Source organism: Dermacentor andersoni, chromosome 1 (genome assembly GCF_023375885.2).
Source record: "Dermacentor andersoni chromosome 1, qqDerAnde1_hic_scaffold, whole genome shotgun sequence".
In the NCBI taxonomy this organism is placed as follows: Eukaryota; Metazoa; Arthropoda; class Arachnida; order Ixodida; family Ixodidae; genus Dermacentor; species Dermacentor andersoni.
In genome coordinates, this window is record NC_092814.1 from 318,529,707 (window position 1) to 318,544,261 (window position 14,555).

General features: G+C 48.5%; 1 protein-coding gene across 1 annotated transcript in view; it reads left to right on the plus strand.

The window, feature by feature from the left end:
* The window catches only part of LOC129380907 (uncharacterized), a 35,136-nt gene that overhangs the window by 9,468 nt on the left and 11,113 nt on the right, over nucleotides 1-14,555 (plus strand). The window contains exons 3-5 of the mRNA XM_072289031.1: nucleotides 10,783-10,969; nucleotides 11,206-11,387; nucleotides 14,315-14,427. Of these exons, the coding sequence (XP_072145132.1) occupies nucleotides 10,783-10,969; nucleotides 11,206-11,387; nucleotides 14,315-14,427 (482 nt within the window). The remainder of the gene's footprint in view (nucleotides 1-10,782; nucleotides 10,970-11,205; nucleotides 11,388-14,314; nucleotides 14,428-14,555) is intronic.

Consider the following 14,555-nt stretch of genomic DNA (forward strand, 5'->3'; position numbering starts at 1 on the left):
GTACGCTGCTGTTGTGCATTACAAGCCCTGTCTCTTCTTCTACGGGCACGCTCTCGAAAGATTCGTCAGCAGATAACGATTCCTTTGGCAGACCTTCATATAGACAAACCTTCTTTCCTAGATGTGTAAAAGAGAAATGTTCTGAAAAGTATCATAGCTACTTTGAAGTATATTCGGTTAATTGCGCAGAACACATCATTAGTAGCTTCACACGAGCTCAAACCATCAAAATGTTCTTTTCCTGGATAGAGTATACGTACACTTGCTGTAACAATTTTTTAAATTTTTCGTTTGCTAAGAGGACATTGACTCTCCTCGTGGCTGAGTCACAAAGAATCGACATCGTTTTCCTTCTTCCATCAGGTTCGGCCCGAACGGAGTAGACGGCAGTGCGACAATCCCGACAGGAGTCGCCCGTCGTCTCCTCCATCGCCGCACGGGTCGCTGCCGTCTGCTCGGCTGCACCTCGTCGCAGCTGCAGCGGCACAACAGCCCCAAGCTCTGCAGGCGGCCTTACAGCCTCCTCAGCTGCTCTTATCCAAGCTGAGTCGCTGACCGTGCGTTCTCTCCTGACCACGTGACCAGCGACTTCAAAGTGGACTCGGATCGCTGGCACGATGGCCACACCAGACGTATGTCAACGCACTGCTGGCTGCACTGCGTTCACCAGATGGCCACCTTGCGCAGGGTTTGGCGAGGACGTCCTCGGCAACCGCTGCGAGCTAGTCGCCGTGTCGCTATCCCGCGACGATAGTGCAACGGAACTGTGGCGCCGCTTGCCGGGAGTGGGTGCACATTTCTTTCGTAACATTTTATATTTTTTTCAGTGTATTTATGTGAAAGTAGTATTGTTATGCGTGTTTAGAATACAGTATTTTGCGATCGAAATATGTTTCTATGTTGATTCCTTGAGTGATGGTAATGGGCGAAATTGCATGAGCCCTCCACTCTATTTCTGATCGTCATTCTCCCTTTTTTTTTCATAGCTATTCCGTTCAAAAGCTATGAGGTGATCTCGACAAGCCTTCTTCGTTACATGGTGGCCAGAACAGACAAGTGGTTGGGTTCATGTGCACGGCTGTAATATCCCGCAATGTAATCTAAAACGCGGAAGCACAGGCCTCGCTGGAATTGCCCGCCACGTTGCTCGAAACTAGTCCTTCTAAAGGTGCCAGGATTCAGCCTTCCTTTTTTTAAGGATTGCTTGGGGTTAGCTGCAAAATACGAACACATACTCTGATGCATACAGAGAAATGTGTTCCTATCTCTCACACTTAAGAGGGACTTGCGGACTGTACGTTCGCACGGGATAAGATTACTCGGATTATGATTATTATTATTATTATTATTATTACTATTATATTATTACTATCATTATTATTATTATTATTATTATTATTATTATTATTATTATTATTATTATTATTATTATTATTATTATTATTATTATTATGAGTTTCACCCCTGCTTACGTTTTCCTTTAAGAGGAAGCTTTAGCTCTGATGCTCGTTTCTAAATACATGTAAAGGGAGAACTCGTTTTTCTCGGCAACCACGGCACCAAATTTCGCGAGTTTTGTTGCATATAAAAAAAACTTAAAATCTAGTGACTGTTTATTTAGAATTTTTTATTAAGGTCGTCAATCTTTTTATTAAAGATTGGCATCAATTCAAAATTTTCGGAAAACAAAACTGTCAGGTTAACAACTCTAACTCAATTCCATAAACATAAACCTAACACAATTCCTTGAATTCCATCCGATAGTACATCTAAAGCGCACAAAATTGGTAGGTTACACACGACCTTAACGAAATTCAGTAATATTGAAGTGCAGCTTTTGCAGAACCCTTGTAAACAACGGAACAAATACCTGTAAAATATAAATTGACATAACAAATTTGTCCGCTTTGAATGATCTAATGGATGCCGTTTACAGAGCCGCAATATCTGTTCTTGGTGCAGAGCTAATAAACTTCGCGCGTGTATTTAACAAAATTCAGGCTTTAAAACAAAATTCTGCTTCCAACAGTCACTAGACCAACTTTCTCTCGCAAATGCAACATATTTCAATAAAATCGGTCCGGTAGTTATCTCACAAAAGTTTTTTGCGTTTTACATGTATTTGAATAGGCAGCATCGGAGTTGGGCCCCACCTAAAGCTTCCTCTTAACTCTGATCATCATCATCATCATCAACAACAACAACAACATCACCGTCATCATCATCAGCAGCAGCCTGGTAACGCCCACTGCAGGGCAAAGGCCTTTCCCATTCTTCTCCAACTACCCCGGTCATGTACTAATTGTGGCCATGTTGTCCCTGCAAACTTCTTAATCTCATCCGCCCACCTAACTTTCTGCCGCCCCCTGCTACGCTTCCCTTTCCTTGGAATTCATTCCGTAACCCTTAATGACCATCGTTTATCTTCCCTCCACATTACCATATCCTGCCCATGCCCATTTTTTTTTCTTGATTTCAACTAAGATGTCATTAACTCGCGTTTGTTCCCTCACCCAATTCGCTCTTATCCCTTAACGTTACACCCATCATTCTTCTTTTCATAGCTCGTTGCGTCGTCCTCAATTTGAGTAGAACCCTCTTCCTAAGCCTCCAGATTTCTGCTCCGTAGGTGAGTACTGGTAAGACACAGCTGTTACACACTTTTCTCTTGAGAGATAATGGCAACCTGCTGTTCATGATCTTAGAATGCTTGCCAAACGCACTCCAGCCCATTCTTATTCTTATTATTTCAGTCTCATGATCCGGATCGGCGTCACCAGCTGTCCTAAGTAGATTTATTCCCTTATCACTTCCAGAACCTCGCTACCTATTGTCAACTGCTGTTCTCTTCCCGAGACTATTAAACATTACTTTAGTTTTCTGCAGAATAATTTTTAGATCCACCCTTCTGCTTTGCCTCTCCATGTCAGTGGGCATGCATTGCAATTGGTCCCTTGAGTTACTAAGCAAGGCAATATCATCAGCGAACCGCAGGTTACTAAGGTATTCTCCATTAACTATTATCCCCAATTCTTCCCAATCCAGGTCTCTGAATACCTCCTGTAAACACGCTGTGAATAGCATTGGAGAGATAGTATCTCCCTGCCTGACGCCTTTCGTTATTGGGATTTTTTTGCTTTCTTTATGGAGAACTACAGTGGCTGTGGAGCCGCTATAGATATCTTTCAGTATTTTTAGATACGGTTCGTCTACACGATGATTCTGTAATGCCTCCATGACTACTGAGGTTTCGACTGAATCAAACGCTTTCTCGTAATCAATGAAAGCTATATATAAGGATTGGTTATGTTCCGCACATTTCTCTATCACCTGATTGATAGTGTCAACATGGTCTATTGTTCAGTCGCCTTTACGGAATCATGCCTGGTCCTTTGGTTGAGAGAAGTCTAAGGTGTTCCTGATTCTATTTGCGATTACCTCAGCAAATATTTAGTAGGCAATGGACAGTAAGCTGATCGGTCTGTAATTGTTCAAGTCTTAAGTCCCCTTATTTACGGATTAGGATTATGTTAGCGTTCCTCCAAGATTCCGGTACGCTCAAAGTCATGAGGCATTGTGTACACAGGGGGCCAGGTTTTCTAGAATAATCTGCCCACCATCCTTCAACAAATTTGCGGTTACCTGACCCTCCCCATCTTCCTTCCCCCTTTGCATAGCTCCCAAGGCTTTCTTTACTTCTTCCGGCGTTACTTGTGGAAGTTCAAGTTCCTCTAGACTATTCTCTCTTCCATTATCGTCGTGGGTGCCACTGGTAGTGTATAAATCTCTATAGAACTCCTCAGCCACTTGAACTATCTCATGCATATTGGTAATGATATTGCCGGTTTTGTCTCTTAACACATACATCTGATTCTTGCCTATTCCTAGTTTCTTCTTCAATGCTTTTAGGCTTCCTCCGTTCCTGAGAGCATGTTCAATTCTATCCATATTATACTTCCTTATGTCAACTGTCTTACGCTTGTTGATTAACTTGGAAAGTTCTGCCAGTTCTATTCTAGCTGTAGGGTTAGAGGTTTTCATACATTGGCGTTTCTTGATAAGATATTTCGCCTCCTGCGATATCTTACTGGCATCCTGTCTAAAGGAGTTACCGCCGACTTCTATTGCACATTCCTTAATGATGTCCATAAGATTATGGTTGATATATTCAACACTAAGTCCTCTTCCTGAGTTAAAGTCGAATACCTGACCTGTAGCTCGATCCGGAATTCCTCTATTTTCCCTCTTACCGCTAACTCATTGATCGGCTTCTTATGTAGCAGTTTCTTCCGTTCCCTCCTCAGGTCTAGGCTAATTTACCATCCTATGGTCACTGCAGCGCACCTTGCCGAGCACGTCCACATCTTGTATTCGATGACGTAGGGCCGCAGACACCAGGCAGTGCTTCGACGTTAACTTCTTCCAGGTGGTATTGTTAGAACCGATGCAGTCGTGAAGCGAGTGAATGACTGCGTTGCCACTCTTCGCATGCTGTACCCATATATATATAACTGGAAGGGGGAGGGCGGGAGAGGAAAAAGGCGAAGTGTAAAGGCGAGGAAGCGCGACCACTACACACGACAGCAGTTACGGGCAAACTGGTAAGTTGAGGTTCAAGGTCCAATACGGTTTCTTCTATTTCTGAAAACTAAACACCATGCAAATATGTCAAGCGGACAAATGATGCACGGCCTACTGACGCAAAGCCATAATAAGGTACTGTGGATTCGGGGTGAAACTACGGAAAGGGTCGCGCGTGAAATCAACACTTCTGTGCCCGCCTCTGCAGCTATACGCCTATGGCATTGCGCAAGATCGCGCATTCCATCCCAACCAGGGCAGCCGCATTTCCACGGGAGTGATATACACATACGTTCGCGCACTCAGATTTCAGGGCACATTAAAGACACTAGGGGGTCAGAATTACTTCAGAGTTTGCCACTGAGGCTTGCCTCATAATCCGATTATAGTTTTATCACGTACAGCCCCATAATTCAAATACAATTTAACATTTCTGCCACGATGCTATTTTCCGTGTGAAGCAATGACAAGGCTAACATTCTCAGAGGTCACGAACAATGGCGCAAAAAACGCCTCAAACAAACACCTCTCCATGCATGTTCTGTGTACTACGCAGACAAACCGCAGTGGTGCCCGCAAGGTAACGTTTACTATCTACTCACCCATCTCGTGTTAGAGTAAACATCGACGAAATTAAGCTTAACCGTAAAGATTACCCCTAATGATCGTCAATCGCAGCATCCAGCACGGAGAGCTTCGCTCACATCCACTCCCACAGTGCGTGCGGTGTGCACAATTTCTTTTAACTTGTGTTAAACTGTGCCAGCAGGTGAGCTCCGACACCGTTTCTTCACTTTACGAAACCCTGTGCGTAGCTCGGAGCATGCATCCGTGAATTCTTTCAGTTGTAATTCATGACATGCAAGGGAACATAAAAACTTGCCAGTTTCAAGCACACACTTTTGGGTATGCTCGTCATTTCGATAAGGAGAGCTCTTAATCCACCTACAAATGTCTTCCACTTGCGCTTATTGCTCTCGCGTAAGTGAAGCTTATACTGCATTGACGTCGTCGTGGCGGTGGTGGGAGGGGGGAGATGAAAACTATTTTTTTTTTCTTTTTTGAAGGAAAGGGGCAGAGGGATCGAAAGGGGAGGCTGCTACGCATGATAGTCCCTCGCAACCTTCTCAAAGAGCCCAAGATATCGCGCCCGGGGCATCGCAAGGCAGCCTCCCCCTCCTCTTCGCTGCCTATTAATTTACGGAGGAACAAGGGTGGGGGGGTTCTTCGGGTATCCCCACATGATGGGATTAAAATTGGCTTGGGTTGTCGAGCAAAATTTACAGCTGGATGAGCGGTAGGGAGACGAGTCGATGAGGTGAAGGAGAGGGCAAGGTGTCAGTGGCGCTGTCGCCACAGCACCTCGCACCTGCGCGAGGATTTGTCTATTAGCTGCGGGAAGATTAAACGTTCTAGGCGGTAGCAGCTACAGATGTCGTGAAAAGCTGGAAGGCGATACCGCGCAGTCTGGCTCATCTAATGCCTGCGCCCGGACCGTAAATCATCGGGCGCAGGCGTGAACCGCTTCGTTTCCGGCAAGACCAGCGTGCGCGGCGGTCCATATCGTTATATTCGTATTCACAGAAACGAAGTTCGGCAATGCAGCCGTATAGACTGTAATCTGTGTGATCGGATTGGTTGAAGTGGCGATAAAGCAATTGGAAAGTTTGTCACGTCAAGGGAACTTGTCATTTTGTTCGTCCTGTAAAATATCACAAATTCACTACATCGAAGGGAACGAAACCAACGCCCTCACAGTAGCTTAACGAAGAGTTCAGCATCAGTTACTGATAAACAAAGACGTCACTGCACTTTTCGTAGTATGAACTATCTTTTATCATCGAAGCCATTGCTTGTCATTGTCATTGCTGCCTTTTGTTCGCATTGGTATCGCCTACGGGACATTTGTGCAACAGGTGAAAATTTTCAGTATTGCAGATTTTTTCACAAACTTAAGAACGTCAAGTATCTCTTCCATAAGACAGCTTGGGATAAAACCATGTAGCAGAAAATCGACGGCAAAAAAACACGTGCGAAGCTTTGAGCATCGGGTCATATAAGCAGCATGGGATATTTTGGTATGGAATATTTTTCTACCTCAAGCAAATTTCTTCAAGTGTCCAAAATAAAGAGAATTGTGGCGTAGTGAAAGGGAGGCACGGCACGATTTCTTTTATGCCCAGCATTTATACCTTTTGGTCATTTTCTGCCCCCCAGCTCATGCATCCTGCCATTCTGCAGCTTGGATCTCGCCAATATTGAAACTGCAGCGTCAAATGCCTTTATTTTTTTCTATAGCGCTGCCAGCGAACGTGTTTTGTGCAATAAACCGGTTACATTCTACCTTGTCATTTATTTACCATCGTAGTTTAAGTCAGCAAAATTCAGCCCATCCCACCGCTTAATGTTGCACTGAAGCTATTAAAACAATTTCCAGCAGCGTTTTCATGTGCCCATGGGGAAAGGTGACGGAGTCAGGGGGCGTGCTGGGTGCCAAATGTCAAATACCAAATGAAACAATTTCTGATGACTCAAAGGGAAGGTCATTACTTTTCGCGGCGAGATCTGGATGCCTTAGAACACACACCTATAAAGCGCGATATAAGAAGAAAGAATAAGCATGTGCTTGGCTGCGGTAAAGCTAGGGAAATGATCGGGCTTGTTTTATTAGAATGTGAATAAGTTTGCCCAGAGGTCAATTTAGGCACCACTGACCTCCTTGAAGCCCTTGGGTTCAGCGAGAGCAGGATAAAAGTAAACGTGTCCACAATAAAGATTAGTAAGAGGCGATTGGAAGATTGGTGGAAGACAAGTAGGGAAACGACAAAAAACGGAGACGTACAAAAGCAAAGTTCGCAATAGGGGATCAGAAAATGTGCTTGTGGAAGTGCATAGAGGTTTTTCTTCTTATTAATCTTTCTTTTTTAACTTGGTTAGGATACTAGGCAGTTTAATAGCAAGAGCTTGGTGGCGCAAGACACCGCTCGGTTCCAAAGTGGGCGCTCATAGCATCCATCCACATCCATCCATCCATCCATCCATCCATCCATCCATCCATCCATCCATCCATCCATCCATCCATCCATCCATCCATCCATCCATCGTCCATCAAAGAACCGTCAGCGGCGCAACATGCGTCGTAGTCAAGGCTTTTTTCTTTGCAACGTTATTATCAGCGATTATAAAACAGGAACTCTCTTTCCCCTCTGGAGAAAAAAAAGAACAACTTCGTTGAGCAGTCTTTTTAGCCTGTAATGCGTGATTTCGCTTCTTAGGTGGCGTATCCTAGACCTCACGTTGGAAGTATTTATTCCCGCGTTCAGGATCTGTCACGCAAGAGAAGACCGAGCCGCCGTGGTTGCTTAGTGGCTATAGTGTTGGGGTGCTAAGCACAAGGTCGCGATATCGAATCACGGCCAAGGCGGCCGCATTTAGATGGAGTCGAAATGCGAAAACACCCGTGTACTTAGATTTAGGTGCACGCTAAAGAACCTCAGGTGGTCGAAATTTCTGGAATCCCCCACTATGGCCAGCCTCATGAGCAGAAAGTGGGTCTGCCATGTAAAACCCAGTAATTTAATAAATTAATAAATTTATTGAAGAAGAGATCGTCCCTTGGCGACATTTACAAACCCCTTTCCTATGTAATCCTCTTTCCCACAATGCCTCCCACACTGCACTCCTACAAATGTCCACATTATGACACTTACCCAATCATTTATTCACACAACCGTGCATTTCTTACGCACACATTCACTCGGCCCCCTCACCCGCTTTCTTCCCTCATCACAAACTCCATACTCGTATAGTGGCACCCAAGCAACCTGCCCGTCTTCTTAGAAGCTCGAGTCAATATTCTCTCACGCATCATTCAATCCACTGGTTTCCCGCTCACGTAGGGTCGGTCGAGGGTGCTCCCCCGAACCTCAATGAGTCTGCTCACGAGGCTGCGCGTGACCTTACCGACCGCGCTTCCTCTGCAGCAAGAAGCACCGACTCCACTCCACCCTACGGCCACAGGGACGCTCCCGCTACTCACAACGAGATTATTAAATTCTTCTACATGTCTAGAAGGGTCTTTCCGCCCCCTCACCCTAAGTTGAATAGGGCGCAAGCCGTTTCGCTTAGGTTTCTGCAGACCAGCACATATCTGTGTCTGTCCGTTCTCCACGAGGCTTACCCGGACGTGTATCGCGACGACGCCTGCCCCTCCTGCGGGCAGACCTCCACTCTAGCGCACATGCTTTGGGAATGCGGGTCGACATACCCCAAGTTCATCAAGGAGGAGTGGGACTCGCTTCTGCGTAGCCCCGCTCTAGAAAAGCAAATCCTGGCAGTCCGGCGTGCCCGCGACCGGGCCGGTGAGCTAGACCCGTCGGTCCCGACGTGGGACTAGCCGGGTGCGCGACGAGTTCGCGTCGTCGCCGGACCTGCAATAAATGCTTCTTCACTTACTCACTCACGTGACCAAAGTGAGCTTGTGTGGCGGGCGCGGGAAAAGGCGGTGCCGCGGTAGTCGTGGACTGAAGACCGCACACTCCTCAACACACTCTCTTCATTTCGCACCCCGAGCTATCGGCGTTCGCTATCTTGGGCGATGCGCTATCTTGGCTAGGGTGCGAGAAAAAGCGGCAGCTGATATATTTTTTTTCGTACGCCGAAGACATTAGCCTCTAGTTTTCCGGGATTTTTGGCGACACTGTCTTCACGAGAAAAAAAAATTTCACCGATGATTACCATACTCCCTAATGCGAAATTTGAGCGCAGCTCTATAGATGAATGAAGTATGCTTGTGAGTATTTTGTATTATAATTATCTACCGCCGCAGAGCTAGCAGGACTCCACCTTGCTGTTGACCTACTGGCAGAGGAGCTCCCAGCGACCCCGGCAGCCATCTTGTGCGACTACAAGGCGGCGATGCTCTGCCTGCAGAACCCTGACAGGGATAGCCTTGGGGTTACGCTGCTCTATTCAAGACTGACGGCCCATCAGGACGCAGGATGCTCACTATCCCTGCATTGTGGGGATCCGGCACACGTGGGGATCCCAGGCAATGAAGAGGCGGTCACTTGCAAAAAGTGCCCACCACACAAGCGTCCCCGTCAGCCCTGCTGTAACGGCCGCAGACTTCTCGAGACACAGGCTGCGCCGGCACGTCATCGCCTGCCACCCGGACAAACGGGTATCCCTGGGCCGGCGTCCACGGCCTCTTCCACAGCACGGCCTCCCTAGAAGGGATGCCTCGTCGCTGCTCCGACTGCGAGTGGGCTGCTAGTGGACGGCAGCCCGCCGGCACCGCCTTGGGCAAGCCACCTCGCCAGCCTGTGCCTCCTGTGGTGAACCAGAGACTCTGGAGCACCTCCTGCTGGCCTGCCCTGCTCACCTGTAGCACCGCGGCCGACTTCTGCAGGAATTCCACCGCCTGGGGCTCCCATGTTCACGACACGAAGATATTCTCTTCCCCTGTCGTAATCAGCTACCAGCCTTCCTAAGTGTCGTCGACTACCACGACTCGCCGGGGCTCTCGGCGAGACTACATGAAATTTCTACAAAGACGGATAGCCTAACGGCCATCCCACCACCTCCTATACGGTCTACCTCTAGCCTGCTCCTCCGGTCGAACCCACGGCCCTCTGCATGGTGCTGCTGGAACGACCCTCTACCTTTCTCCCTCCTACCCTCTCTCTCTCTTTTAATCCTATCTCCCCCACCCTGCTTGTGCTGAGGCGTGCTCCCGCATGGGTTGCAGAAGATAGTGCTAGCCTTTCCTCCTTCCCCCCAAGAACCACTTCTCTATTATAATTATATAGGTACAGCGATTATATTAGCAAGATAACGCTGTGGGTAGCGTGGCTGTCGCGGTCAATATGTATCGTGCGGCACATTGCAAACGGATCAAAGTGTGGCGAGACTGCCACGCTAATCGGGAGATCACGAGGCAGCGCGTGGGTGACGCGTGGGTGCGAGTCACAGCAGTCGCCACAGACGGACCTCCGCTCATGCAGCGCTTTGCTTCCATATATAGTATCTGTGGACGCGCTCGACGTATGCCTTCTCGATGACGTGATCGGTGAACAGTCAACGGCGCGCTACTCTGGCGCGATAACGTGGCGGTCGTCTCAGCAGAGCCCGTCGTGTGCGGCACTACGATTTTCTTCTCACGCTTTCGCCATACTCTCATCCCCCTCTTTCCGCTTCAAGGCTCGGCTGCACCTCGTCCTCTGCACTGTTACCTTTGTCGGGAGCGTCGTACCCACGAACGTGCGGCTCTTCAAACAGCTCCGCGCCGTTCGTGCCCGTCTGCCCCGACCACTTCAGTGTGACCGCTGCGGCGTTTTCGGCCACGCCGGCGCCACTTGCTTCCGCGACGCCCGCTGTCTTCCCTGCGGTGAGTCGCACGCCACAGGAGAGTGCCCCGCCGAGAAACCACGCTGCGTTAATTGTGGTGGCCGTCACCCCTCAACGGAACCGAGCTGTCCCGAGTGGCAGCGCGAGAGAAAGGCGGCCGTGTTGCTGTCTTCGTCTCAGCGGCCCCTTTCGCGTAAAAAAACGCTTGAGTTAGCCGGAGCCGCACCGACCGAGCCGCGTACGGCCGCTCCGTCTACGTCTGCTCGCTCCCCGCAGGGCCGATCGTACAGTGACGCCCTGCGCGGCCGCAACAACCAGACAGCCGCAGCTGAGCCGTCATGCGGCCCTCCAACCGCTGCGAACAGCGACCCCAGAGACGCGCTAATAGCCGCTCTCGCTGCTGCACTGCGGGCCCTGCTCGTCCAGTGCCCAGCCATCAACGGCAACGTTCGTCAAATGTGTGACGCGGCTCTCGCCGCGCAGGAAGCATTGCTCCGTCACGACTAGGCGCGTCACCGCGCCTCATAAGCGAAGGCCACCGACTTGCTCGCGCACGGCGTTCTAGCCGCCGCCGCCGCCCCTCTTTCACCCTTCTATCTATTCCCCTTCCCACCTGTGCAGCGCGGTTGAGGTGTCCTCATCTGAGAGACAGTTACTGCGCTACACTTTACCCCATGTTTTTCCTTCCCAAACCAAGAATCTCTCTCTCTGCTTTCCTCCTCGCGCTCTATGCGCTATCGCCGTCTTTCATCCCCCTGCTGCAGTTACGCCCAGCACGCCGACACTCAACGCAGCAACAGGCACCTTAGAGCTGCGCTCTAAAGAAACCTTCAGCGATTGAAGCGAGAAGTGGATACAAGCTTTAATATCACGCATACGACATACAACACACCATTCGTTTCGAAAAAGAACAAGCACAAAAGAAGCATCCAAACCACGTAATTGATGATGAGGCGCTCCTACTTACAATGCAAAAGACGTAGCGCTCCCCGCATTCGTTTCCCGTTAAAGCGTACTCTTGCGAAGCTGCCGCCGCGACGGTAGCTTGCGACGCGGGGTGTGACGTCACTATCCTTCCATATACACAAAAAGAAAAGGCCTTGCAACTTATTTCATTGTTGTCGCACAACCGATTTGGGTAGGCAACGGACAGTTAGCACTCCCGATAAGCAACGTGAATACGCGGAGCTTCAAAGGGAAAAGAAATGGCAATACAACCTGCGGAGGCCTGCTGCCGCTACTCCTATTGGCCCTGTGGCTGAATAGGCGCCGCAGGAAGAACTGAGCAATAAAGCATTCCATACCCTCCTCAGCACATGCATTGGTGGTGGTTTCTAACAGCTTAGCTGGATTTCCACTTTCGCAAAGCCGGAATGGAGAGTCAATTCTTTTTATAGTTGCGATCGGGATTATATATGGACACTCCTGTCGCATTTCAACTCCACCTTGATGTTCTGTATAAAGTCCATGTTCGACAAGAATGAGCGGTCACAGTGCGGGTGGGGCGAGATATGCGGCGAAGGCATGACTGCGGGTGCGAGGGCAAGTTCGCGAATGTGAGGTGAGGGGCAGCGCTTGTCTGTGGTATTTGTTTCCTTGTGTCCTCGTCTTTTTCGTGCTGTTTCACCTCAGTTCTAAGTGAGGTGAGAAGGATGCTGTCTTGATGTTCACCGTCTTCCTGCGCGCCATATTCTGAAGTCTCCTGACACCGCGCAAAGGGGCTGGAGACCAGTCCGCGCGGGCTTCTTCTCTGTTTAGCGAATAGGCGTCCTGCGCGCTGCACGTTACAAGTGATTTCAGCGGGGAATTCCAAAGTTAAGGGCGAGGCGAAATTGTTCTAGCGTTGGAGGTCGCGTAGTCCAGGTTTCCGAGACGGGGTGAAGCCAGAGGACGCAGGAAGCGTTGTCTCGCCACTACCGGCGCACCTTATCACGCCGGCGTTGTGGCAGTGTGTGCTGCGAATACGCTGGCGTGTTTAGGAGCATCACTATCGTCGGCTTATCTTTGTCCCTATGGGCGTCCCACCATGACTGTTTGGTAAGTTAGAAAATGATTGATGTAGTTTATAGTGTCTATTAAACTAGGAACCTTCATTCGTGGGATTATTGTTTTTATATCGCAAGCGATGCTTCGCCTAAACTGCGGCATTTCATGAGTGATATTTAAAGTGAAAAGTACAACTAAATGGACAAGACCCGCATCACCTTCAAAACTGCTCAAGATAGAACGCAGGGTGGAAGGTAAAAATCACGCAGTCAACCGGATTTGAACGTCGGCGGGAGCCCCAAATTATTTTTTAGTCCATCACCTTCACCGCTCGGGCACGACTGCCTTTATTTATATTACGTGCGTGCAAGGATTATAGACAACCAAATCGCTACAGAAATTTAAGAATTGAAAATACATTCAGCTGTCAGGCAAGCACGTCCAAGTGTCCAATAAAAACATCCAAGCACTCGGTCATTCATTTGTGAATATGCTGTTTACGTTGGTAGTGTGTGTGCTGCAAAAAGAACATCGGTCATGACTGCCACTGCCAGTCATCAGGCACGCTGTTGTCAGTGTTCAGTATGAAATCAGTTGCTGATTGACGTTGTTCTTTTGCTTTCGCGAGTTGACATCACAAGTGCGAACATGGGTTCACATCACCTTATACTCCAAACCTTCTTGTGGATAAAATTCGCAACAAGAATTCTTGGGTTTCACATGCTTATACGGCGTTGTTATTATGAAGCACACCGCAGTGGGTGAGTTGAGATTAATTTTCATGTCTCGAAGTTTTTTAACGTGCAGCTAAATCTGAGGACACGAGCGTCTTTGCTGCAAATGTAAACGGATCTCATCGAATGTGATCTCCATGTTTCCAGTGGGTGAAGGACGCCTTGCTTACTTAGTTATTGAGCAAATATTTACTTGAATTCGTACGAATTATTAGAGAAAGGGAGATGTACAAATATTAACCACAGGGAGGAGATAATAGTCTGGCCTATCATTTGGCATGCTTCTCCAGGTGCAGGATGATAATTACGATGTACACAGTGATCACATATACAAACAAGCAGAACATACAGTCTCAAACACAAACGTATATTCCATAAAGATATGTACAGCGTTTTGTGAAGGCTTGTGCGCCGCCAGCAGACCAGCAGCGCTTGCATGGCGCGTAACCCGCATCTAGTTCGTTGCCAAGGCCCGCGAATGGGCTGCAGTTCCCAACTCAAGTGGCATCGTGCAGTGCCGCCTTCAAAGAGAGTCGCTTTGATAAGTCCAACCACTCCGGCAGCGAACAAAACTAACGCTTCGCTAAGTGCACTGGTTACGCTTGTGCGCGACAAAGTACGTTAACCATCCTCCTTGAGTATCTTAAGTGTTCCTTCTTGAGCAGGCGGGTGCAGTACCGACACCTGCACCATGGTGCCAACGAGGCTGGAGTTCAGTTGCTTAGGCAAGTGACGTGCCGGTGTGATGGAGAACAAGAAGCTGCCAAACCCCACAGCCGTGGGCCAGCGCTCACATACGACGACACTCAGGTCTCCTGTTTCAGATGACAACGTCACTACATGCAAATGGTAGTCAATACGGGAGGCGATGTTACTCCCCACGTTTGTATAGCCTTCTAGCAACGC